General features: G+C 40.3%; 1 protein-coding gene across 5 annotated transcripts in view; it reads left to right on the forward strand.

The window, feature by feature from the left end:
• DACH2 (dachshund family transcription factor 2) overlaps positions 1-26,743 on the forward strand; it is a 235,942-nt gene that overhangs the window by 169,454 nt on the left and 39,745 nt on the right. For all 5 annotated transcript variants that reach the window (XM_063170827.1, XM_063170828.1, XM_063170830.1 and 2 more), the window contains exons 4-7: positions 7,779-7,934; positions 11,047-11,219; positions 21,323-21,458; positions 23,390-23,470. In XM_063170827.1, the coding sequence (XP_063026897.1) occupies positions 7,779-7,934; positions 11,047-11,219; positions 21,323-21,458; positions 23,390-23,470 (546 nt within the window). The remainder of the gene's footprint in view (positions 1-7,778; positions 7,935-11,046; positions 11,220-21,322; positions 21,459-23,389; positions 23,471-26,743) is intronic.

The raw sequence follows: 26,743 nt of genomic DNA on the forward strand, positions 1-26,743 counted from the left end.
TGAAAGGAAGTACAGAGTTGGCTGCTAATGTAGTTCCAGGGGTTTTTGTGTGTTATTTTTAGGCTGGCATCAATTGAAACTCAGTAGATGTCCCTGCTGACCTTTTCTGTGAATTGGGTTTGCTCACGAGCTCTCGTGGTTTTGGCAGCACTCTCAATTTTTTGGAAGTCAGGAGTATTTAGTGCAAGGGATCAACTTCAGATGTAAGAAATGGAATTAAATGAGTGTGTACCTGGCCTGAGATCCCACCCTGACACTTGCTGGGATGGTGCAAGGGGCTGCAGCCACCGATCCTTTGTGGAGACATTCTCCTTTATAAAAGTGTGTTGGCATCCCTCAGCAGCCTCTCCTTCTCTGGTAACATCTCCAGTGAGTTTTATGCAGGCACTGGAAGTTTGGAAAACTGTCCAGGTGTGTATTAAGGCCACAGATTTTATTTAATTCTTTCAAGCCATACTTTGCATTATATAGAATTCTTCTCGTATTAGGAGATCTTGGAAAGATTATAAAAATATGATCCATTTATGTCACTGCAGATTAACTCAGCAGATTTCCATCTGTAACTTGGACTGTTCTTAATAATGATTTCAAAGAAATAGTAAATTATGAATTGTTGAAGCTCAAATAACCTGATTTTGTAGTTACCTGTCTGCCCTGGATGTCAAGATATTCTCAAAGCCTCTCAGAATCAAACTGAACTATCTGCTGAGTTAGTCATGATAAAAATACACAGTATTTTATCTCAGTGGTTCTTTCAGTAAGTTGTTAAGTATAGGGAAATATTAAGTAATTTTTTAAAAAGCAGAAAATTGCAAATTGTAGTGAGTGAGGATATGGGTGATTATCATCGCTGGAATACAAATCCTGGTTCCCTGCTTGCTGCTGGCTGCAGTAGTGGAGTTCAGAGGGATGTATGTTTTATCCTTTCTGGCAGGCAGCCCTGCAAACCGTATTCAAGATCTGAAAGTTAAGCTGTTTTATTTCTGGCTTGTGCATCATCAACAGTAATAAAAACATGACAGACCAGAATTTTGACCTTCTTTCTCTCTGTGAAATGAACGTGTTTCTGAAGGCAGCCTGTAGTCCTGCAGTAGAAAACAGTTTTTTTGTTGATGGTCCTTAACCAGAATAGATGCTGTGTTCTAGTACATCATTCTTATCTTTGTATAGAAAAATAAAACAGTTGTCACACAGTTGTTACTAAAAAAGTTAGCAATAAATGTACTTCATGTTCTATAGAAGAAACTGAATAGAGTTTTATAACTTAATATTTAATCCACCACAAGAACTAGGAGCTGTCAGAGGAAGACAACAAATGCCCAGTTAACCCTCCCAAAACACACCTTCAAATAACACCAGGTGGTTTTTTATACAGTGCAGGCACAGGTATCTGACTCTGAGAGGTGCTCGTGAGTACCAGTGCATTTTAGTGACAATTGTTGTAAGAGTTCATGTCTGAGTTTCTGTAAATCTGATGTTTCATCTTGTTAAATACAACTTTTACAGGGTGCTGTGGTTGTGGAAGTTGAACCACTGAGGTGTGTTGGGTGTTTTGCAGTTCAGCTGGAGGTACTGAAGGTGATACTGAAGTTTAATTGATGCGCAGTTTGTTCATCTGCACTGGTCTCAGAAAGCAGCAGAAAACACTTGGTTGTGTTTTAGGAGCATTTTTGTGGATGCAGTTTGCAGGGATGAATGGCTCTGTCTGCTGTGAGGGAGAGAACAGGTTTCCTGCTGCTCAGAGCCTGGACAGCGGCAGCTGGCGGTAATGGTGAGGCCTTGTTTTGGCTGGAAGGGCCTGGGAGGGACAGTGACACCTGCCAGGGTACCTGGCACCGAGGGGACTTGGCTGGGGCTGGGCTTCAGCTCCAGCCTCATCCATCAGCACATTTCATTTACCACCTCCCTGTTTCTTTGTTCGCTTTAAAGGAAGCAGTTGATGGTTTGGGAGGGATGGTTATGTTCCTAGATAAATATTGCAACTCTGCTTTTATAGTCTCAGAAAGTATCTTCCTGAAATTAATTGTTCTTAATTAATTTGGCATCAAATATTCGGACATATTCCCAGTTACCTTTAATGTCCTGTTTGCTGTGAAATAAACTTTGATTTTGCTGTCATCAAGACTTTTCAAAAAGTTTAGCAATGATATTCAGATTTCAGATGCCTTCTCATTGTGTAATTATCAACAGATTACTTCACCTAAGTCCTGACAGACATATTTTTTAAGTATGACTGACTGATGGACAGATTGGGAATTGCTGAATTAATGGGCACATTTCAAAGCCTTGGCAGGGCTAGGCAGTAATTACATCTGCTGAACCACTTGATAAGTTTTTGGAAGTAGCCCAGTAAAGCCATCACTGGATTTCTTGAGTTTTAATATCTTACCCTACACACTTCCATGGCTTTCTTGTAGGGTACACTCCAAAAGTTGATACAGCCCAATACACACAGCCAGACAAATCCACGAATTAAAGCCTTAAATGCATTTCAGATCTGCCATTTGGATTTCCAGATGGATGTAATGATTTTGGGGGCTGATTAAAATCTTGTTCCCATTTTTAAATTTCAGAATTTCATTTGGGAGTAATAAGGGACCACAGAAAGTGCCCACACTTGCGTGGCCTCTGTAAATAACATTATCTACTGCCAATACAAGGGACAGAATTTGGGGTTAAATGGGTCAAAATCCTGACCCAGAGCAGTTTGATGGTTTTCTGACAGGAAGGTGACACTTGACCAGGAATGAGACCTGGGTGATCTCTTCCTGACCTTCCTGCAGTGAGACTTCCATTTTTTGACCTAATTTTGTCTTCCTGGGACACTCAAAGGTTGGTACCATGAAAATGTTGACAGAAAGTTGTAGGCTGAACTGTTTTTGCAGAAGATATTCTGTGTAGTCCAAAAAAGTGACCATTTTCCCCAATATCAGGGTGAAGTTGGGATACTGATAAAATAGTCTGGAAACACAAGGATTAGGAGTGCTAGGAAAAAGCACTGCTGTGTTGTTTTGGGAGTCATGGCGTTCTGTATAGTACAGAAATTTTCAAAGGCCCTGTATGTGCTGGGCACTCACAAGAAGTCAGAGGTGAGAAATAGTTTGGAATTACCAGTGCTGAAATAGCAATGCACTGAATATTTTTTTCTTCACACCTGTTGTTGTGCTTAATATGCCCAACAGGATGAAAAATGTGTTTAAAAATAATTTGAGAATAAGATTGGCCAGTGAAGATGGTATTGCTTTTTACAATTGGAGTTCAATTTTTCAGGAATGTATCACAAGGAGCAGTAAAATGACAGACATAGATTGAAACAGTGTGGTTGTGGAATTCGAAGGTAGCTCTGACAGAGAGGATTTCATTCAGCTCAAGCAGACAGATTTAAGGCTGATAAAATGAATTTGAAACCGAATGAAAAGAAACTGTCACCGAATTGAACTGTGATTACTTTCTGGAGATCTTTCAATACCTAAAACCAAGACACTGATTTAATCACTACAGATATGTCTTCACCAAAAAAAATCAAACCCAACAAATGAACAACAGATTTTGGGGTTTTGTTCTGAAGAACGGAAATGCACAGAGAGGCTTATTGCTAGAGAACTTTTGGCTTTAAGAGTTGCCTTAAAAAATTCCTAAAGTTAATAATGGGTGAGTAGCAGCATTTTCAGAAAAAGTGAAGCTGAGCTTACGGCTTGCATTTTCTTCAAATAAATAAAACAAAACTTAAACAGAGACACTTTGTGATGATAAATCACCTTCCAGTGGGGCTGTGGGGTCTGTCACTGACAACAGGTGAATGTACTGCTTGGGCTGATTTTCCCTGTTTGTTCACAGTACCTGTGATTTAACTCCTAAATTCACCCGATTTCTGTTTTTGCTTAGTTGCCCATTAGTGTAATTCATGCACTGCTAAGTAACTTCTCTCAAACAACCTGTTCAGACTGGTGAATAGCAGATTTCATTTATTGCCCATTAAATAACTGTCCAAATGCACACGGAGTCCATCTCTCTGTGTGCCCTGGACACTGCAGACACTTTCTTTAGGCCTTTCTTTAACCCCTCTGTGCTTTCAGCAGCACCCCTGGAGGCAGAGCCTGCAGCTCAGCTCTGCTGCTCTCAGCTGGCTGGGGAGGCAGCCCAGAGTTCTCTTCTTTCCCCTTGCTCAGGCTGTGGTCAGGAGCCCAGAGCTCTGTGCCTGCACCTGCTGAGCACCAGGAGCTCTGGGGCTGCTCCTTTCTGGCTTTCCCTTTGCCAGTGCTGAGGACAGCCTGTTCTGGGACAGCATCGACCAGAATGCAAACAGGACAAGGAAAAAATCACCTTTCTGTCCTTCACTTTTCTCTTCGCTTTTCTATGTGGGTAGTGGGTAAGAGTGTCAAACATGAAGCTTTTGGTAAGGCGCATAAATGATGTAGTGGCATTTTGACAAATAACTTCTGGGTGCTCTAATAATATTCCTATGACACTCATGTATCAAGTTACTCATATTTTAAGATGAAAAATTATTTCTTATATAAAATAAATAAAAAGTTTTATTTCCTTTCGTATAAAAGAGGTAGGTCCCATTGCTGTTTCCTGTTGTCTCATTTTTCATAGGAGTGCATGTTTATTTTTTCCATATATTTTTCCCTTTATGTTTTATATACCTAAAAGAAATTACTAAAACACATCTCTGTATGTACTGTAAGCTCATAATACAAAATACAAAATTGAAATAAAAAAAACCTCAAAATGTGATATCTTTGCCTTATGGATGGACAAAAAATGGTGATGAACAGAAATCTGAAAAATTGTGGTTAAACATGAATTTTAAGCACTAGGAAGGATTCAGTTTATATGGATGTATTCACTTCTAATTGTTATGGCAACAAAGAATTTGAAAATACACATTGATATGTTGCATGTCAGATATGTATTTGCTGATCAAACATGCTGACAAGTGTGTTACCAAATAAGAAAATTGTATGCTCAAAAATAAATACCTTTTTTTAACACTGCATGGCAATTAAAGACTGAGTGTACCAGCACAGGTTTGCATGTCACATACTTGGTTTTTACTGTGAATCTGCTTCAGGCTTGCTGTAAATTTGTATTAATATTTTTCTTACCCTATGGGCAGAGATACTCCAGGGAAGAATGCAACTGTTCTTTTGAATTGTTCTTTTTTAGCTGTGCAGAGGGACTGTGGGTAGGATGGATCAGAGGTTTCTGTAGGGCACAGGGGTGGGACCAGAGCCCTGACTCGTTTCCAGTTCAGTTTCCTCACTGGTGTAACAGGAGTCCCTAATTCTGCCCTCAGCTTTCCCCCCTGCAGCTGACCACTCTGCCCTTGTAAAACACTTCACACCTGAGCAGTTCTAGGCAAGAACTGTTCTAATTATTATTTCATTTTTAAGAGGCTTCCTACCACATAGGAAATGCAGTCCAGATGGAGAGATGGAGCTGTTATCTGTGGGACACTGCAGGCTAAGGATGCATTTCATTTAATATCACTTTTATTAGACATTGTACGCTCAGCTGTATTTTTTTCTTTCTCTAAGGAGAAGTGATAGGGAACATAAGAATACAGGAATGGTCTGCAGAGATAAGTGTATTGCAATTTATTCTTGTGTTGCTGGCACTGAATACTGGAGCAGATTTACAAGTGGAATTTGCAGAGGGGAAAAGTTATTGTTGTCCCCATCTGTAAGGAGAACTGGTCCAGTGATTTGGACTATGTGATATAAATTCAGTTTCTCCTTCCACTGCAGATTTCCTGGGTTTCCTTAAGCAAGTTGCTTTTCTCACAGGGCAATTCTCCATCTGTAAATTGGGAATAATGGAATTTTCCTGGGGAATGAGCTGGGCTCAGAGAGTTGGGGGGGGCTCTGCTGCTGCAGCCTCAGGGCCACGAGGCTCTGAAAGGCAAGAGAAACTTCCAGAATTAATTCAATGAGCTGAGTTTAGACCGTCTGTGCCTAGGGCTGGAAATACTCAGGGCAGAGGAACACGGGGAGAGGGAAACTTTCAAATGAAGACTCAGTTTTTTCATTCAGAAATCCCAACAAACTGCCTTTGGCCCAATTTTTGTGTCCAGTGCCCTGATATGTGAAATTACAGCTACAAAATATGTTCCTAAGCAAAAATTCATGGAAAAATATGTGTGTTTTTTGAGGAAGAATAGAGTGTAAATGTTAAATTTGTTGAAAAAGCACATGGAGAAAATTAAAACTCATTTGTTAAAATCAAGTGCTCAACATTTCTTCCAAAAGTCCTTCATAAATCACACATTTAACTTCTGAAACACACCAAATAATAGCACTGCAGATTCACAATAGTCAAAGTGAACAACTTCCACACTAAGTAGCAGTCAAATGTTATTTGAAAGAGCTGATATACAGTATATTAAATAACAAAGATGCTGTCACAGCCTCAACTGTAGTAGTTCTAATTACTGCACCACGCCATGCTACATTATATCACATGGCATAATTTAGTGTATCTTTCTTTGTCAGTGTATTACTCATCATTTTACAAATTACAACTCTTTTATAGGAAGGTAATTCATACTTGGACATAGTGCTAAAATGATGGAGTGTTTTCCTTTTTTTCTCAATCACTGATCTTTCAAACTTTTGCATTTAGCAGTATTAATCATGTTTATTAGCCAAGTGTTGTCATAAAGAATGGAATTTCTCTGTTACTTTCATATTCAATTAAAATGGTTTTTTGCTTGCTGCCTCTATCTACTCCAGTAATCTATTTACTTATTCTAATTGAGATCCTTGTTCATAAATTCAAAACAAAATCAATACTGCAGTTACATGTTTTTCTAACAATCTATAATCTAAGTGACAGTGTGGGGTGTACCTGAGAGGGGAGCGATCTTAAAATACCTTTTAACTCTAGAAATGTTCAGTCTAACTTTTTCTTAAGTTTTCTGTTTTGTGGACCAGATGTATTTTGGAATTCAGTAACATGGTCTACTTAACCTGCTGTTTAAAAGGAATTTGTTATTCAAGTGTGTAATACTGAAAAAACTACACTCTGTAAAATTGCTGCAGAAGACCAGACAGAGATTCGAGACACCAAGTGCTGTTTTCTAGACTTTGTGCTTGTTGTAGACAGTAATTACTATGCATAATAGATATCTGGACTCCTGAGTTGAAATTGCTGAATATTGATGATTTCCCAGCACAGCCTGTGCCCAGCTCTTTTAACCCACAAAGTGAAGGGTTTCCCGTGGGGCATCCCCAGGGTCAGGCCCAGCAGTGGAGGGGGAGCTGCTGAAGCTCAAAGATATCCAAGCTCGAGGATAAACTGCAGTAAAATCTTCAGGGCTGAATTCCAACTGGAATTTAGTGGCACTGGAGGAAGGGAATGGCCAAGTGCCTGCAGGATTGACAGTGCAGAGACCTGATGAGCACAGGGGTGGGCTCAGATGAGTGTCTGGCAGGGACTGGTGGCCTCGTGTCCTGTGATAGCAGGAGATGATGGCTCAGCCTCTCAGATATTCCCATTGTAATAATTCTTTTAATCATCACTGATGATTTCTTCCTCAGACATTTAGCTTTTCCTGTTTCCACAAACCAATATTTTGAAAGTAGGTGATGCTGAAAGTGTCTAAAAATATTTTTTTGCTCCGTACTTACTTACTAATTTATTTTTTGAAGAATTCAGGTGCTGGTGCCAGGTGCTCAGCTGTGGTAAAGGAGTCTTGGCTCACTGCTAACCAAGCAAAATATCTCAGAGTAAAGGTACATGCCACTCATGGTTTGCTGTGCCCTGTTTTGCAGGTGGCAGTGAATCCTCCTGGGACAAGGACAAGCTGCAGTCTCCCATCACGACGGGATCCCAGCACAGCATTGGGCACCCCACGCTGTCAGGGCAGTCCAGCCTGGGCAGTGCACACCCGCTCAGCCCTCTCCAGCAGAACCACCTGCTCACCAACAGTACGTACTGGGCTCCTGCTGGGAAAGAGGAGAGCCTGGAGCCCTGCTGGGAGCTGGGCTTGCCTTCCCTCCCAGCCTCAGGGAGCGGGGAATGATGGGGGACACGGGAGTGACAGGAGGGTCAGGCCTTCACTGCCAGCTGCGCTTGTGTCTCGTGTCCAAGGCACCCTCTGCCATCAGTTCAAATACGAGTGGCTGCTCCCTCTTGGAATTCACTCAGTCACTCACTACTGCGTTTGGGACTGTCAGTCTTTGATTGTCATTTCCATGGAAAATAATCATACAATTGCTTAAAAGTTTAGCTATGTGAGAAAATTCTCCTCCAGATGGAAATGCTGACCCACCAAATAAAATAGGAGACCAAGGAATAAATGCAAAATGTCCAGTTAAATGGTCATGCACTGAACCCAGCTATCCAAAACAACTGGAATAAAATGACACAGGTTGGATTTGGAACTTAGGGCTCTCCAAAAAGCCATCTCTTTTCTTTCCCTTAGGAAGGGAGCAGGTGGGAAGCCATCGGTTCCACATCTGTGCACCCAAAGAGGGAAGGAAGGGAAGGATAAAGTATTCCAAGAAGGATTTGATTTGGGATTAACATTTTAAAAATTATTTAGGAGTAAAGTTATTCCTATAGTTGATGATGGATGAAGAACGAAAACTCATTTATGGACTCTCGTTGCTTGTTTAAGCACTTTATCCTCCAAGTTCTGAAAGTTGATTTTTGGTTTTAGTTTAGTGGACGAGTGACATTTCTGGCTCCTTACACAATTCTTGGAGTAGTCAGTTCATTCTCCTCTGCCAGGCCCCAGATCTGAGCAAATCAGAGCTATTGAAATGACTCGTACAAAATGAGTCTGATTGTTTGTGGGAAGGTGCGGACCTGAGCATTTTGGATTAAGAGTCAGTAGTTAAAAATCACCAGGTCATAGGACTCAAATTCTCTGTGTTTGTGCTTTCAATTTATATTCTTGCATAATTCAATACCTGGATTTCTTTTACACACAGACACATTGTGTTCTTTTCTCTTAAGGATATTTTCCAGCGGATTTTGTAGTAGGTGAATGTCTATAGGCTGTTAAAGGCTTTACTGGATGTCAGACATTATGCCCAATGATTTGCAAGTGCAGGATATATTTTCCTCATAGTCCTCTGAAATGTTTGACGGATTGTGTCTTAAAACTGGTGATGTGCTGTTAAATTCTGTTTGTAGTTTGCATTTAGTTTGCATGTCAATTGGACTTTAAGTAGACATACAACTCAATGTGGCCAGATGGTGTCTGGGAGTTTTGGAACTCTATAGAGGATGAGGAAAGATTATTGGGCTGTTAAGGGAGATCTGCAGGGGAACAAAGGCTTGTGGATGCAGGCACTGGAGGGGATTGTCAGAGTGGTTTGAAGTGAGGGGAGATGTATGTGGGCATTGCTTATTGCCTATCATAATTAATATTGGCGTGGATCATCATATAAAATAGAGAGTGAGTCATTAGACATCGCAGTTGTTGATCATGATATGCTCATGTTAAACAGGAATAGTGTGGGAGCTGGGAATATTGCAGTGCTGCCTTTCCTGGTGGGCACCGTGGTGTTTTTATATCACTGGAGTCAAATTCTGTAGGAATAAGATAAGATATGTCAGTCAGTGGCATTTCTTGTTGTTAGTTCTGTCATACACCAGAAACTGGCCTTCTGGTGACTGGCCTTCTCCTTTAAAATAGTTAGGATAAACCCAAAAGTTGAAAACTTTTTAGCAATAAACATTCTCAATGGTTTGTGGTAATGACTAGCTATATGTTTGTGTTATTTAATACTTGCACCTGAATATTTTAATGAGGATTTTTTATCTAAATGTCATTTAGAAAAATGATAAGACATTTTTGTGTGGCAGAGTGGGTCCTGATTTTTGGGTTTTATCCTGAAAAATTAATTTTGGATGCCCAATGGTAGCTATCTCCGAGTGATCCCTCTAAAGAACTCTTGAATGCACAATAACTATCTTTTCAGTGAATTGGTGTCTTGCTCTTTCTTTCCAGTGCAGTCATTACTAAATACAAGAAGTAATACACATGCTGAAATGGATATTAATGAAGTATGCGAATCCAGTTCTTGCTAGCAGTAACTTCACCTTTTTGGCAATGTCAAGATCTGCAAGTTGATCCAAATAAATTTCATACCTTCTTAAATTGGTTTATATCCATAGCAGAAGACAATTTAAAGTGACATTTTGAAAATTAAAACCTCTGGCAACAATTTTAACCTCTCATTATGTGTTGCAGTTCACAGACCTTCTGTACAATTGCTCGATGGTGTCTGTAATCCAAGCCACAGCCTTGTGGATTTGAGAAATAAAGTATAAGAATCTAGTGTGACATTGCTGAGAAGGTGTAAGGAGAAGAAGTCTTGGTAGGAGTGTATGATCAGATAAAGTTATTAATAAATATTCATCTGATATGTTGGAAAACATGCAAATTATATGCATGTTTTGTGGGTCTTTTTCCTTCTTTAGTTATCTTAACTAAAGAGATCACTAAACTGGCGCACTTTTATATTTATTTTCTGTCACTCCCCAGCTGTGTGTTCCTCTCCCCAGTACAAACCAGCCTTTCCTGGGCTGCACAGACAATTATCCCCTGTGGAACCATAGCATTGATAAGAATTGCTGCTGTTGGGCTTGAGTGGTGGATGTTGCACTGGGATGTGACAGCCCTCAGAGTGTCCCAGGGGCATGGTAGATGGTGGATGTTGCAGTGGGATGTGGGCCCTCAGGGTGTCCCAGGGACATGGTGGAGGATATTGTGGGCCTCAGAGTGTCCCAGGGACATGGTGGAGGATATTGTGGGCCCTCAGGGTGTCCCAGGGACATGGTGGAGGATATTGTGGGCTCAGAGTGTCCCAGGGACATGGTGGAGGATATTGTGGGCCTCAGAGTGTCCCTGGGACATGGTGGATGGTGTGGGCCCTCAGGGTGTTGCAGGGACACAGTGGATGGTGTCACCCCTGCAGGGTGTCCCACTGACATGGTGGATGGTGTGGGCCCTCAGGGTGTCCCAGTGACATGGTGGGTGTCACGGCCCCTCAGGATGCCCCAGTGATGTGTCTGTGCTCTCCGCAGGGATAGACCTGCCCTTCATGATGATGCCGCACCCCCTGCTCCCCGTCAGCCTCCCCCCGGCCTCGGTGGCCATGGCCATGAACCAGATGAACCATCTCAACACCATCGCCAACATGGCGGCGGCGGCGCAGATGCACAGCCCCCTCTCCAGGGCAGGGGCCTCCGTCATCAAGGTAAGGATTCCTTGTGGCGTGCGGGGATCTGCAGTGGTGCTTTCAGCGAGGAGGAGGATGAGACTGACTTCACACTGCTCCAGCTCACCTGGCCTGCTCCCAGCACTGAGCAACACCCACACTGCAGCCACGGAGATCTGCTGCTCTGATCTGTCAGTGAGTCTGTAGTGTAATTAAAAATGGACACTGACACTACAGGCTAGAGTGAGATTTCTGAAACCTTCATAACTCTCCTAAAATGCTGATTTAAAGTCAAATTTAAGAGAAAATGCTGTAGGATATGGCAAGAATTCTAGTGCACTGCAAATCCAGAACAGGTAAATAGCAGAGAAAATTATCACAAGTACCTTAGCGAGGCTGAAGAACAAAACAGGAATTCTAGCAGTGCAAAACCAGAGCAGGTAATACCTGAATAAATTATCGCAAGTACTTCAGTGGGTAGAATCTCTGGTAGCCAAATCTGAACTTCCTTCTGGCTGGTTAAAACATATTTGTATTTTGTAAGGCTTGTTGTAGTCTCTGCCAAGTAGGCTGTTCAGAAAGGTTCTTGCCTGTGTGGAGAGTTGCTGTCCTGTCACACACTCAAAAATGCATTAAAACAAGAAATTTTCAAAATAGAAGTGTGTAGGATCAGTGTATGTGAAGGATTGGTGTGATGGGATTCTCTAAAACAGTGTGTCCACTTTTTACTGAGCAAAAATGAAAGGTGTTACCAGTCTGACGTGTGTGTGTATATTTGCATGCACATGTGGGTTTCTTGTTGACAAAGTAAAATGTTGTCAGCTTTGAAAGTTCATTAGTTTAATCCATTTTTCTTTGGGTTTAAATATATGAGTCTATAGAGCTATCTGTTCTGGAAAGTAAATGTCTTCAATATTTGTGTTCATTTAAACTCATCTATCCTGTCACTCTAGAATCTGACTTCTGAGTTGCTTTGTTCTTACAACTCTCACTTGATTAGCTGAACTTATTTGCTCTCACATCTTTATTGTAAAACATCTTAATTTTATGTGTCATTATTTTATCCTTGAGAAACACTGCAGTTCCAAACACTACAGTCCAGTTGTGAGAATGCATTAGTGAGGGTTATGTTGTACTTCTTTTGTCACAGGCTGGTGCTTCGGGAGATTTTGTTTCTAAATCAAGCAGGGAAAGGAACTCGCAGTGACCAAGCACGTGTTTGTTGTTCATGCCCATGTGTTCTGATAGCAGTATCCTCTCAAGGGGCACAGCAAATGTCTCTTGTCACATCACTGCAGTAAAATTCTACATCTCTCTGTTGAGGCTCTGGAGAGGTTTGTTTTCCTTCTGATTTGCTTTCTGGCCCAAAGCATCTCCAAAATTACCTCAGATTCTTTCTTATTTTTACTGGGAGTCCATGTCCAGATTAGGGCAAATATTGTTCTGAATTATTTGGTTTTGTTGACTTTTTTTTTTTTTCTCTTGAATTCTAGGGAGGCTGGGAAAATTCAGGAGTGACCTTTCCCTTATTTCCCATTAGGATCCCTACTTAGGATTAAGATGTGTAAAAACTTCTCTTTATCATCATTGTACTTGCACAGTTGTTGGCTGGGTGGAGAAAACATCTCTCTCTGATATCCGACTGTGTTACTGCAAGTCATTAAACTATTAGAAATTAGTTGAAATTCCATTCATTTTAAACCATAACCTTTCCTTTAAGTGTTCAGAGACCTAATTTAAACACAGCAGTGGAATATTTGTAGCAGCAAGTAAACTTGCAGAAGCTTTGATTGTATTCTAAATGTTACCAATATGTCAACATGAAGATTAAATACGTATTTGTAAACAATGCCAGTCCTTTGTAATTTAACCTGCACTTTTTGCAGGCAGCTGGGTTTCAGGGTGTTATTTAGCAGGCCCTTGCTGATGAGAGTTACTCGTTTACAGCAATTTTTTCCCCAACACCTGCACCAGAGGAGACACAATATCTCCTCAGCAACATGAGGTCTGGCCAGCACTCTGGTGGGAATTATTTCCTCTCATGTTGCAGAGGAAAATGCACCAGTAGCCAACGTGACAGAGGCAGAGTGGGCATCCTTTGCTGTGTTACTTTCACCTATCAAGTGGTGCTGCATCTTTCTCTAGTTTGTCCTGAGTGCTGAAAGTGTAGATGGATTTTGTAACAGTGTGAGGCTCCTTTTGTCCTTTCTTTCCCTCATGTACAATCATCCAGCACAGAATGATGACCAGTTAACATCCAGTTAACATGAAATTCTTGTACAAAATGAAACATGTAAAAAAAAAAGAAAAGCAATGCTACTCCTGCTGTCAGTAGGAGTCCTTTTATTACAGGACATTATTTAAGTGCATTTAATAAGTACAAAACATAGCTAGTTTTCAATAGAGTGCAATACCAGCATCATGTTTCTACTTAAAATGGGAGAAATGAATCAAATCTATTGAGTGTGTGTCTGTTTCCATAGTCTGATGACTGAAATACCACTTGGCCTGTTTTCTATAGGTGTTAGAATCAGCTGCTTTGTAAGGTTTTGAATGAAGTCATTATGCTTTTTATATCACGTTTGCCATTTAGAAATAAGCTGTTCTACCAAGATATGCATGATCAGCAAAGTTAACATTTAGTGCTCCAGAAAGAAATGTCATAACTATGAAACTTGATTTCTCCCTGACAGGAACACCATAAATTAGAGAGGCACAATGGCCAGGCTAACAAAACCTTCTTAGCCATCTCTAACATGATGTGATGTGATTACAGCAGCACCAGCAGCACTGTGGCTGCAGGTCTGGCAGTGCCCCTGTGATAAATCCAGCCTTGCAGGGATTTACTGCACAGCTGAAGAAGCTTGCTGGGTTTGAAACTTGGCTCAAATGGCTCAGGAGAATCTCTGCTGTTGAGGGTCTCATATGGCCAAAGCAGAATTTGACAGGGACACTGAGTTCACCACCCTTTCTCTTCTCCCTCCTGCATCCAGGTCTTGTTATTTCTTCATTTTCAGAGCTGTTCTTCAGCTAGACCTGCTCTGCAATCCAGGAATGGCCTGGATGCCAAATGAGGATCAGTCTGGGGTGGAATTTGGCTAAGTACACTTGAGTCATGATTTGGGCTGGAAAGACCAGTGGATGCTCAAGGCCAGGTTGGGTGGAGCGCCCTGGTCTCATGGAATGTGTCACCTCCGCCTGGCAGGAGGTGACTTTTAAGGTCCTTCCATCCCAAACCACTCTGTGATTCTATGAATAAATGTAGCAGTTTACTGTTACAGGATAATTTTGTTCCTGAAACTCAGAAAGATCTACTCAGTGACAATATTTTCAGAAGGAAAGTTCAGATGAGCCCTTTAAAGAAAAGCATGACGATTTTTCACGGAAGTTCCTGAAACATGCAGCTCCAGAGAGCAGTAGCTACATAATGTGAAGATTTTTATTTTACAGTGCACCTGTAGCAAATATGACCTTACTTGGCTAAAAACATACTGGTGTACACAATTCCAGCCAAAGAGCAGGGAGAGGGCAGAGGAGAGGTTTGGGGTTAGGAAGGTGAAGGGAAGGCTAGCAAGAGCCAAGTCTGGAGCTGAGACTGTGATAATCTTGGATTGTTCACTGAAAGGCCACTTTCCCTGATGTGCTTGGGAACAGGCTGGTGGGAAATAATGAAATACTGAGTTAGGCTGGCTTGAAATTCTGGGAACCAAACCCAAACCAGGGCCTTAAGCTGCTCCTTTTGTGTTAGATATGCAAAGAGTAATGAGACAAAAAATACCAGAAATCTGAGACTTACTTTCTCCCAAATCTCCCCTGCTTCTCCTTTTACTTATCTGACATATTTTGCACCCTGCTTCCTCCTCTTGCTCACGTCTCACCCTCTTCCTCCTTGTGCTCCCTCCCTTTCCTTCTGGCAAAAAGCTCTTTGGAGCTGCTGAGGGATGTGCTTCTCCCGAGTAGGAGTAGTTCTGAAAATTGGTTTCCTGCTGTCCATTTTTCTTCTGCTGTCATCCCCTCATGCTTGCTGTATTCCTGCTTTTCTCTTATCTTTCATGCTCTTGTCAAGGTCCCAGTTAGGAATAAATGGTGCTTTTGTTGAGTGCAAATGAGAAACAGAAAAAAATTAAAAAGTAATTAAAATGCTTTAAAAATACAGCATTTTAATTTTCATATTTCAGATTTCCTTGAGAATTTCACCCCAATGCACTTCAGAAACTAATCTGATAAATGGAACAAGGCATTATTTGTACAGTGGGATCCATCTAAACATGCAGTAGAGACTTCTGAGTCTCCTTCTCTTTGAGCTTTGTTTTTCTCCTGATTTTGTGGGATTGTTAAGGCATTTGTAAAGGGTGTATATGACATGATTTTAAATTCCCTGAAGAGAGTACAGATGGGCTGTGTAATTATTGCTGAGAGGTGCTATTTTTCTGTGTGCTCTACAACTCACATTCATAATATTTACCTGACAGCCAGAAAAATGTGGCCATCTCAGAATGCTCTGAAACACTTCTTCTCACAATAGAAACATTTCCCATTACAGAATTTCTAACATCAGTAATTTCATATCTCTCTGTGCATTCAATCCATTATGAATTGTTTTCAGAATATTGCAACATTTATAAAATCAACCTTCTCTACAATGTATGTGATTTTTCATGTTGTTACATTTATTCTGTCCTGTTCCAGAGCAGGCAGCTGATTGCTGGGTGGGACTGGGATATGTTGGAGGAGTGAAATGGGAGACAGGAGTTTGTTTGCTTCTTAGAAGGTTCATTTTTGTGGCTGTATTTGAGGTGAAGGAGGAGGGAGTGTGCACGTTTGTATCTCTTTATTCACTGATTCAGAGAAATTACTCTGCTGGGAGATGTTCAGATTCTTTCAAATTGCATTAAATACCCTTCTCATCTCCTCCTCTGGAGGGAGGCTGTCCCTCTCCCTGCAGTGCCAAGAACACCTGGCTCCTTACCACCCTCATTGAGATGTTTTAAGCACTGAGAACTTATTTTAAACTTCCAAGTGGAAAAAAAACCCAATCAGAAACATCTCTTTTTGCAGAGCTTGCAAAGGAAAATTGTTAGGCCAAGCACATCTAAGCTCTTAGTTCTGGCTCAGATCTTTTTAGTATTAGCTTAGTCATTTGCATTTGTCCTTAATAACTGATATGGCTATAATGCAGATGAGGTAGAGCATTTTCATCATTAGTCCTGGGAGTGCCTTTCCTGCCTTCCATGGCAGCACTGGGTGAAGCAATTCAGGAGAGGGGCACAAGTACCAAGTTTCCAGCGTGAGATCCTTTCCAGTTTCAGGCGCTGTTGTGCTCTCAAATTGAAAGTAAAACATCAAGATCTTAATCCAGGAGTGAAGGTTTTCATGGCTGTCCCAGTGACTGCTAATTTAAGAAGCAGGGAAGAAGGCAGCTCCTGTTTGGCTGTTTCCCAACACCATCTGATTAGCTGCACTTCTCTGTTTGGCTGAGCAGCTGGCAATTAATAGATTGATAGGAAGTAGTCACAAGGTAATGGAATTAGTGAGTGAACATCTGGTATTAAAATCAGTAAATGTAGGGGTTTTTATGATTTCTTAAATTCTGTGAGAAAATAATTGCCAGTTGACTACAACTGAAACAACTATGTGTACACAGTGGAAAAAAAAAGTGCATTTTAAATGGCAAAGTACATATTTTCTGCGAAAGACTTCCCTATACACTGCAAAAGATGAATGGGATCCAGCTGGCTTTCAGACACACAGATCCTATCTTGGTTTTTAGACCAGCTGTTTACCTTGTTCATCTCCAGTACCTACAGCAATCACAGGTACTGTAAGTAGCTCAGAAGACCAACAAGTCACCCCAGCCTTTGTGTGTGTTCATTTCCAGGTGGGACGACTCAAAATCCAAACCCAACTGCTCTTCTCTAGCCCAGAAATGGCTGTGACCATCCCAGTTCTTGTTGGCACCAGTTCAGGTGTAGCACAGCTCCTGCTTCCTGTGGCAGGGATATTCTTTTCCCTGGAAAAGCCTAAATTGAATACTCTATCCGTTAAGGACTGTAAACTTGAAAGCAATATTTAAAATCTACTGGTTATTAGGATTCAAACAGCATTAGTATCAAGTAAGGTCAATTGGAAAGAAATACATCTTATTATTAACTAAAAAAAGGCAGTGTTAGCAATTCTTTGCTGACTGGAATTGTGAATTGTGTTAACTTTTCTTGTTCTTCTCCCTTGGTGAGGATGGGATTCAGACAGAGAGGGGGGAGCAGAGGTAGCTCAGCAGGGAAATGGGGTTGGAGACTCTGCCTGCCCATCCTGGCTTCACAGACCCCTCCAGGGAGTCAGGCTCTGATTTCTAGAATTTTTTAATTTCTAGGATTTTTTTTTTAATTTCTATTCTCTATTTTGAGAATATGAATGGAGATCTTGTAGCCGGGGGGAGGGTGAGGTGTGGCATAATGAACATCCCACTGCACAAGTTAATGCTGGGATTTTTTTCTGCCAGTTCCTCTTGTTTTCCCATCATGGTCAACATCAGAAATCTTTCTTACAACTCTTGAAAACTCTAATCTAGGCCTAAAGCCAGTAGAATCTCCATTTTACCTTCCTTTCTATTTCATTAGATGGGGTGAATTCCAGCCACTGCAGAGCCCTGTAGAGTAGAGCAGCAGCACCTCAATTAAATATGAAATATCAAGATAAATGTGTGAATAAAACATCCAGGACTCAGACAAACTTCCAAAACTTGCCTGTCAGCAGTGAAATGCCATTAAATCCTCTAGGAACTCATTAACAGATTAACATTTGGAAGAGTAATTACAACTACATTACAACTAAAAATAAAGAAACATAAAAAGGAAAATCCAGCAGCATCATTTCTCTAAACTCTTGACATAAAAGGAAGATCAATACTATAAAAAAAGCAGAGCTAAGGAATTAAGGTCAAGATGATTATGTCAAAAATAGGAAAGCTGTTCATATATATTTCAAATAAAACTATGCGTAATATTTGCTGTTATTGGTGTGGAATACTCCCTCACAGGGGAGGGAAGAGGGATATTGAGCTGAAATCAAGGATCTGTCTGGAAATTGGGTGAGTTCATGACTTCAGTGCCTTTCAGCTAAATCACAACTAAAATCAACAATGTCAAGCTTTGTAGCTGCATTTTCTGAGGCACAGAAGGACACTGATTTTTAGTGAGACAAATATATTGCCCTTCAAGAGGATTAAATACTGGAAAAGTCCTTTTTGAGAATTTATGTTACAGCTCTGTAAAGCAAGGAAAAAAGATGAGATAAAGTAGGTACTGTAGGTAGATAAATAGGTGAGATCTTGAGAAATGTTTTCATTTTTCATAAAATTCTCACAATCTGTAGAACCTTTATATATAATTCATTCAATTATGACTGGAATATTAATATTGCAAATTTATGAATATGAATAAATTTAAATGGGGAAAATACTACTTTATTTAGGAATTTTTCTTTATTACTGTGAGTTTACCTTGTGTGTGACCAGGCTGCCCTGCACGGTGCAGGGGGAACTGAGTTGTTTTCGGGGGAAAAAAATAAGTGAAAAGTAACGAGGTTATAAAATACAAAGATGACAAATCAAATGAAGTCATCAATGTGTAAAACAAAATGTTAAGATTTTAGATTTGCAATTTTCCTATTTAAATGCACTCATTGATTTGTTACAAATACTGTTAACCCTGTGTTTGGAAAATGGTGAGGACATTATCACTTGTGTTCTCATTTGTAATAAAATAGATTAACTTGCTGTGAAATTTTAACTAGGCTGAGACACAACAGTAGCTACCTAATGAACCAGAGCACATTGCTGTTAAGTAGCTAAATAGATGCATACTGATTACAGGACTGAAAAATGGATCTGTTTACCAGCAAAAGAAGAGTCTGCTCATAGCATTATTCGTTATAGGAGGGGAAATTCAGCACATTTCTACATAAACATTTAGAAATGGACAATTTCTTGATCCATATGCAGCCTCACATGGTGATAATCCATCCTCATTTGGAGCATATATGATAGAGAGGGAATTTCAGCTCCTTTGTTGTTTATAAGGAAAGCTCTGCATTCCCTGTGCCTGTACATTGGTGTAGCTGGTAAGACATTAGATAAAATAATCAACTAATTCCCTTAGAAAGTGACTCACTGTGTGATTTAGAAGGACATTTTTATTTGACACTTGTACATCTGCCTGAAGATTTCAAACCAAGACCCTGAGTCTGAAGGCGAATTACTGCAAGCAGAGATTATTTCATAGTGAGAGACAATGGGAAATGTAGTTACCAGAAGGAGCTGGAATACTTTGCTTTTCCAAATCATCAGCTTTTGAATTACTCAAATAACTCCCATTTAAGATGACATATATGGCTGTTTGTGTGATATCTAAGTGTTAATTCCTAGTCATATTTGTTCATAGGGTTTTTTTGCAGAACAGTTGGCATGTCCTCTCCTTGGCTGTTCATTTTCATGGTTGCAGTAGACAATGAAATTTACTTAAACTATGCACTCTTCTGTAAAATTAATCATTTCAAAATGATATCTTAATTGTAAATTGAGTGCTCTTTGTGGTTAAAAGAGAGGAAATAGTGCCAAGGAGGACTGTTAAAACTGAAATCCATGCAAATGAAATTGCAGTCAGTGTTGTAACCTGTTAGCAGGAACCTATTTGGAAGCTATTATTGGCACAAAGGTAAAAAACACACAGGATTTATCCCCTCAGGATTGCATGGGTATGGTTGTTATTTAGGACAGTACTTTTTGGGGTAAGAATGTGATTTTCAAAAGCAACTCAGTAAGCAGCACATCCACAAAGTCCCAACTCCATTCTACTCATCTGTTCATCTCAGCAACCTCCCAACCCTCACTTTTGGAGGCCAAAAGGGAGAAAACACAATTTGGTGAATTGGATCCTTTTTTTGGTGAATTGGATCTTTTTTTTCCTCCCACAGAACTTGGAAACTAATTTGTATAAAACCATTCAGTTTTCAAAATTATAAAAACTTGTGACTCAGCATAATACACTCATATCTGATCATTAAAAGTCTCCCTTTCAGATCTATTAGTTACTGTACATTCATTAAATAACAGATAATTAGTGAAACTGATCCATTGAGGATTAACAGCTATGTAATAGATACACATCTGTTACATGGTTTTGGGGCTGGGTTGTTATTTAATGTACAATAACAATCCTATTAAAACCAGGTCTGGTGCCACATTCTCAGCTGGTGTGGTTGGAATAGGGAAATGCCATCCCATGCTCTGAGGAGGATCCAATCTCATGTTCCCTTTGCATAACTCCCAGAAGTATCTGTAAATACAAAGATGAGTGTGGCTTAGAGGGATGGTTTTAATGGGTAACAGAATATTCTTGTTGATGTTGCTGGCAGTGTAATTAATGAATTGCCCTGATACATCCAAACAGCAGTTTTTATATCAAGGATTTATAATGGAAAAACTTCTAGGAACCACCATGTGCTTCCCAAAGCTACAATATTAGAGGTTAATATCAAAGTTTCTTGTGCAAATATAAACTTGACATTTTGCATGCAGACTCTTGTTTTGCTTAACCACTGGTGCTTTTCATGCAAGAGGGAAGTTTGTACCAGAGCCACAGCATTTATCCTTTGTTCAGGTGCTGTCCTGAGAAGATACTGATGTAATTTATTCAGGTACTGATTCTAGTTACAAATTCACAAGTACAGATGCTAATTACAAATTTGACTGCATTTAGTGACAGTTCAGTCCAACTGTGAATTGTTTATTTGAAATGTGAGTCATATATGGCAATCTCTCTACCTGTAGATTAAAAGTAGTTTGTAAAAGCAACATGAAAGAATATTTTATATGTTCCTACGTGTGAAAAACTTAGAACATAGAAAGTTGCCAACAAGAAAAAGGTGGCAAATGATCAGCTAAGCTCAGCCACGTTGTTTGTAGAAGCCAGTGTTGGTTTTGGCTGTAGATAACTACACTGCTCTTAGACACGAGTTCTGTTCTCTGTTTACCTCACCAACACCATTTGCTACCATTGCTTTTAAGCCAACCACACTGTTTTAGCCTGAACCTCGGTGAAACGCGTGGATGAAAGGTCCCAGCTTTGCTTTGCTTCTGTTTGCAGGAGAGGATCCAGGACAGCCCTTCTCCGGCGCCGTCCCTGGAGGACAACCAGCGGCCCGGCAGCCACGCGTCCTCACACCCCAGCAGCAGCGTGTCCAGCTCCCCGTCCCAGCTGGACACCACCCCCGACAGGATCGGTCAGTGCCGCCGTCTTGCTCCCCTCACAGCCCCTCACAGCCCCTCATTCCCCTCACAACCTCTCACAGCCCCTCGCTCCCCTCGCTCCCCTCACAGCCCCTCGCTCCCCTCACAGCCCCTCGCTCCCCTCCAGCCCCTCACAGCCCCTAACTCCCCTCACAGCCCCTCACAGCCTTTCTGTGCTGGAAACGTGCGGAGAAGCGTTTGATACGGAATACGCGGGAAATTCATCCCTTGGTTTTTTAGTTAAAATTAAATACAGTCTCAAGGTGCGTCAAGGGAAATGTAGGCTGGATATCAGGAAGGAGTTTTTTACAGAAAGGGTGATGAAGTTCTGGAATGGCCTGCCCCGGGAGGTGGAGTCACCAGCCCTGGATGTGTTTAAGAAAAGACTGGATGTGGCGCTGGGTGCCGTGGTTTGGTTGAGGTAGTCATGGACTCAATCATCTTTAAGGTCTCCCAACCTAGTAATTTTGTGAATTCTGTGAAGTTCATCACTCAGCAGAGCCCAGCCCCTCCTCTTGGGTTCCTTCTGTGCCTGTATCCTCTGCACAGAGGGATCACCCCCCTGTGATCCTCTATGATCACCCTCATCCTTGCACCCTTCCCTGTTCCAGCCATCTTCCTCAGCATGCTTGGGTAGGGAAGTGCTGCTCAAGGCACCTGCTGTTGAAAAAGAGCAAGGTGTGCATGTGTGTGAGGAAAATCGCAAATTCTATGATGACTTTTTTGTTTCAAAAATCTTCTTGTGCCCATACATTCCTTCATCACCCCGAGGCCGAGGCCTTTCTGGCTTTTTTGGTCCCTCCACCACAGCTTTCACAGCCTGTGCACTATCGATTAAAATGCTAATTCTGTCTAGAGGAAGTTTAGATCCTATTCTTGGTGCTTCCAAGAGGGATCTAGGGCAAGTCAATTAACATCTCCTCACGTCAGTGTGTGTCAACACTGCTGTCTCCTCATGGCCTGGAGCCCGTGCAGGCATTGCTGAACCAGATTTAATCCACAGAAGCCGTGCACTCTGGGTGAGTCACTGGAGAACTCCTCCCATGCACAACCTACCCCTGGGATTTTGCAGTTCTGAGCCTGGTCCTTGCAGCAGCACCACAGCACTGACCAGCACAGTGGATAGAAGCTGGATGCTCTGCCTAAATCTGTGCACACACAGAGACTGTGAAGTAGATTTCCCTCATCTTTTTCTTGTGTAAAATAACACTGGAAATACACAGGAAAAGAAACTTTTAACTCCCTGTAGCAGCAGTGAAAAGAGACTGTTGATGTCTGTAGAGATTTAGTTTTGTAAAGATATGGATAAAAATTTTTCATTAACAGAATTGCAATAATTTTTACTTTTGCAATTATAAAAGAAAGCTCTCCCTAAAACATGGTGATGAAGTTTGTAACAAGTGTCCTCCCTGGAATAACTGTGAAGTCTGTAATTGGGGGATTGCAGAGAAGGAAATGTTTTAATCAAATAAGAACAAAGAAACAGGCATTCTGAAGTCATAAACTGCAGGTGTTAAGTGAAGAATTCCCTTCAGCACTGAAATGTTGGGGGGTGTTTTGCTGTCACCAATCCATTTGGGCTATGATCTGGCAATCTGTGGTTTTTATTAAGCTTACTGCTTTATGGATAATTACTAATACTTAAATCTTTAAATGCATTTTCCCCCCAAATGGTTTTTGGGAAGTACTTTTCCCTCTAATTAATTAATTTGAACATTTCATAAGAAATCACATTCATCTCAGTAGTCATTTGTGTTCTGTCTTGGTATCCTTATCTAATAAACTTGAGCAGATTAGCTTTTACTGCATATTTTACTTGGCTCTAAGAGTTAAAATACCAAAATATCAACCAAGAGGAAATATAATTTAATATTTTGTTTTCTCTTAACATTTTTATATAACTGTGCCCTCTGATTTTTTTTAGCCATGCTGACCAACAGCAGGGAAGGAGAACTCATTGACCAAGAAACTGGGACCAGCCTAAAAAAAATACAAAAGGAGAAAGGTAAAATCACAGACTGTTTTCCATCTCAGGCATATAATTGCACTTATTATGTGTTTCATTCCTTTTTCTCATGTTCTGCATATGCAATGACATTATATTACTAATTTAAGAGAACTAAGTGCTTAATTGCAATGAATAATGTATCCAGTGAACTCACATGGAAGTGTAAGCAACGAGAACTTCGCTTCTCTCTGTTTGTATAGCATGAGGGTAATATTTTGCAGGTCTTTTGGCTCAATTATTTATGAAGTTCTGAGCAAATATTTGATCAGTCATGTGCTATTGTTTGTTTGCCTTCAGGGGATGTGTGTGCAGGCTGCTCTGATGCTCTGGGCGAGCAATATAATTTTATATTGTCTCACCAGTGAGGGGCAGCAAGGGAAGAGGTGATGTTTGGCCTGGGGGGATTCTCCTGTAGGAAGGGAAGGGCTTTCTCTGCTGGGCTCTCCTTGCAGGGGTTTGTGGGTGCTGGAGGAGGTGAATACTCAGGGATTTATTCTGGGAAAACACTGCAGAGAGGTGTTATGGGGGATAGTGAGGTTTTAGACTGAAAAAGATGTGAAGGGAAAGAAAGAGAAGGAAGAGACAGCATAAACTAAATGTACTTGTAAGGCTGCTGAGAATATTCATATTTATCATCATAAATGAAAGCACAAAATGATTTATATTTTGGTTGAGGTGATTTTCATGTATTTTCAGAAGAAGCTAAAAGGCAAGCATAGACAATTTTGTGGGCTACTCAGAAGACAATTTGGAGCCCCTCTGTGCCCTGTGGTTCCAGAGTTATATGAAATTATTTGAGCAGTGTCAGGGTTTTGTTCAATCAGCTCTATTCCTGAGAGGTCTGTGACTGATCATGGGTAGGAAGAGCCTGAAACTTCCTCCTTATATTTTGTATTTCTGTACTCAACTCTCTTTGAAGACAGAAGCTGTTTTCTATTCACTGGTTTTTCTGGACATTTAAGCACTTTCCTCATGAACCCCAAAAGAGCCCTTCTGTGCCATTCTGAGGTAATTTTCTGTCTGGATCATCCTGCTTAAATCCTTTCCTCTTGACTCCTGTTGACATTTACAGAAAGTTACCAGCCCTACCTTCACTCCTAAGATTTAAAAATTACATTTCTGTAGTAATTGCATAGTGAGTATTTAATCTAAGCCTGAAAGTGTAGTTGATTATAATTCTGTTGAACTGTACATGGTTTCTTGCCACATGTTCAGTAATTTTTCAGTGAAAAAATTCAGTATCCTGTGGGGTTCAAAGATGCAAATCATGTACTTCTTGGTAGTAGCAGTTCTGTCACTCAGGATGGATGAAGGAAGATACAGTTTAAAAATCTGAAAAAATAATTCAGAAATCCCCAAAGCGAAAATAATTGAACCTCCACCACCTGTGAACCCAATTCCCAGGCTCCTGTGATCATTCCTTTTAACATGGATGAAATCACAAAGATCTGATGCTAACAGTTTGTGTGCCATAATTCTCCTTAAGATTAAAGTTGTGTAGGTTTATTCATTTGCTAGTCTACATTTTTTGCATAATTTCTTTAATTGATTAAGTACTGGGAAATACGTCTTTATACATGTGTTAGTTCTGCATGCACTTAGGGGATGTTTTTGGAATTAATTTAGTGTGCAGAGATCCACCTGCATCAGAAAAAAACGCTTTGAAATCATGAGACATTTTAAAATATTATTTTAGAGACAGAACAAAGTTTCTCCTTTTCTGCTTGGTGTGCAGATGTCAAGTTTTTCTCAGAAAATATGAGGATGAGAAATTTATTTTTTGTTGTCATACACAGATGTGATTTTTCAAGTCATCTCATGGCTCCAGAACCAGAACCTTTTGATGAGATTATAGTGGGACTAATACAGAAATTGTAAAGCACCAACCTTTATATCCAGGATTCCACACTGATTTTGTACTAAGCAGTGGGACAGACCTATAGTGCACTTTCTGTAGGAACCACTGGGGTTGGTCCTCAATGATTTGTCCCAGTCCTGTGTGGATTCTTTGTTCCTAATACTGCTTTTGTTTCTCCTGTATAATTATTTTGAGCTCAGTTATGTTTTAGTGCTTTAGAGTCAGGTGTGGACAATGTGAGGAGTGGGATCTGTGCTGCCTTGCCCTGCAGAAAACATCCATGTAATTTGTATACAGAGCAAGCTTTGTTTTTCCAAACCTGCCATTGCTCTTACCAAGGCAAAATATATTCACCATGGAAAAGATTTTCAAAGTTATTAAGAAGGAATGTAGTTAAAATAAAAGTATCAACATTTATTAAGTATGACAAGTAAGCGGTTTATACAACCGTGGCAAACATATGTTTTCACATCTGTTTTGAGTAATATCATCATGATTTTAAAAATGATTTATAGCTCTGCAGGCCATAAAATGCCAGCTTTGCTGTAAGTTGGAAGTTTTCAAACAACAAAGAAATTATTGAAGGCATATATTGAACGTGTATTTGTGTTATACACCTTGACGTAACTTCACAAAGCTGAGCTCTCTACAACAATTAAGACAGCAACAATTGAAAATTAAGGAACTCAAATTTATCAGGAGTACTATTTATTGAAATCTTAGCATTAAAAAATAATTAAAGTTATTGTAATGATTATAGACAAAATATCTCTCAGGATACACAGGTTTTGTTTTCCATATCCCATTTTAAGTGATCTCAGCAATAGACAAAAATGTGCCACTTTGTTCTCATCAAAGTAATTTCAGGGTAATTAGGGCTGAGGAGAACATGGCTTCACAACAGTGCTTCTTTAAAAGACAGTTAATATGAAGTTGTTGCAATTCCTGTGTTGGTGGGGCAGAATTTCCAGAATTGGTGGTTGTCTCATTGCAGAGCATTTAGAGCCCAGTTACAGCCATACCTGTAAGCTTTTTGAAGGAGAGATGCCATTAAATCTCAATTACTCTGCTTCTTTTCATCATCCTTTTAGAGGAAATATGGTCAGATTTAACATTAGAGGGCAACAAAGTTAAACATCTTTGGAAGTCTGCATGGTTTGGGGTCTTTATATATATATATCTAAAATTGTTTTTACTGCATGGATTACATACAGTACTATATTTTTGTCAAATGCCTTTTTCTGGCATGTTACACCAGCATTTTGCCTGTGCATCTATTTCTGAGTGAAAACCATATCAAGAGTAATCTGCACTTTATTTTGAAATCACTAGTTCAAGGAAACAGTTACAACCCCCCCCCTAGAACACATCCCACATTTTACCTGCACAATTACTCACAGAAACTACACTTT

Source organism: Melospiza melodia, chromosome 16 (assembly GCF_035770615.1).
Source record: "Melospiza melodia melodia isolate bMelMel2 chromosome 16, bMelMel2.pri, whole genome shotgun sequence".
NCBI classification, from domain to species: domain Eukaryota; kingdom Metazoa; phylum Chordata; class Aves; order Passeriformes; family Passerellidae; genus Melospiza; species Melospiza melodia.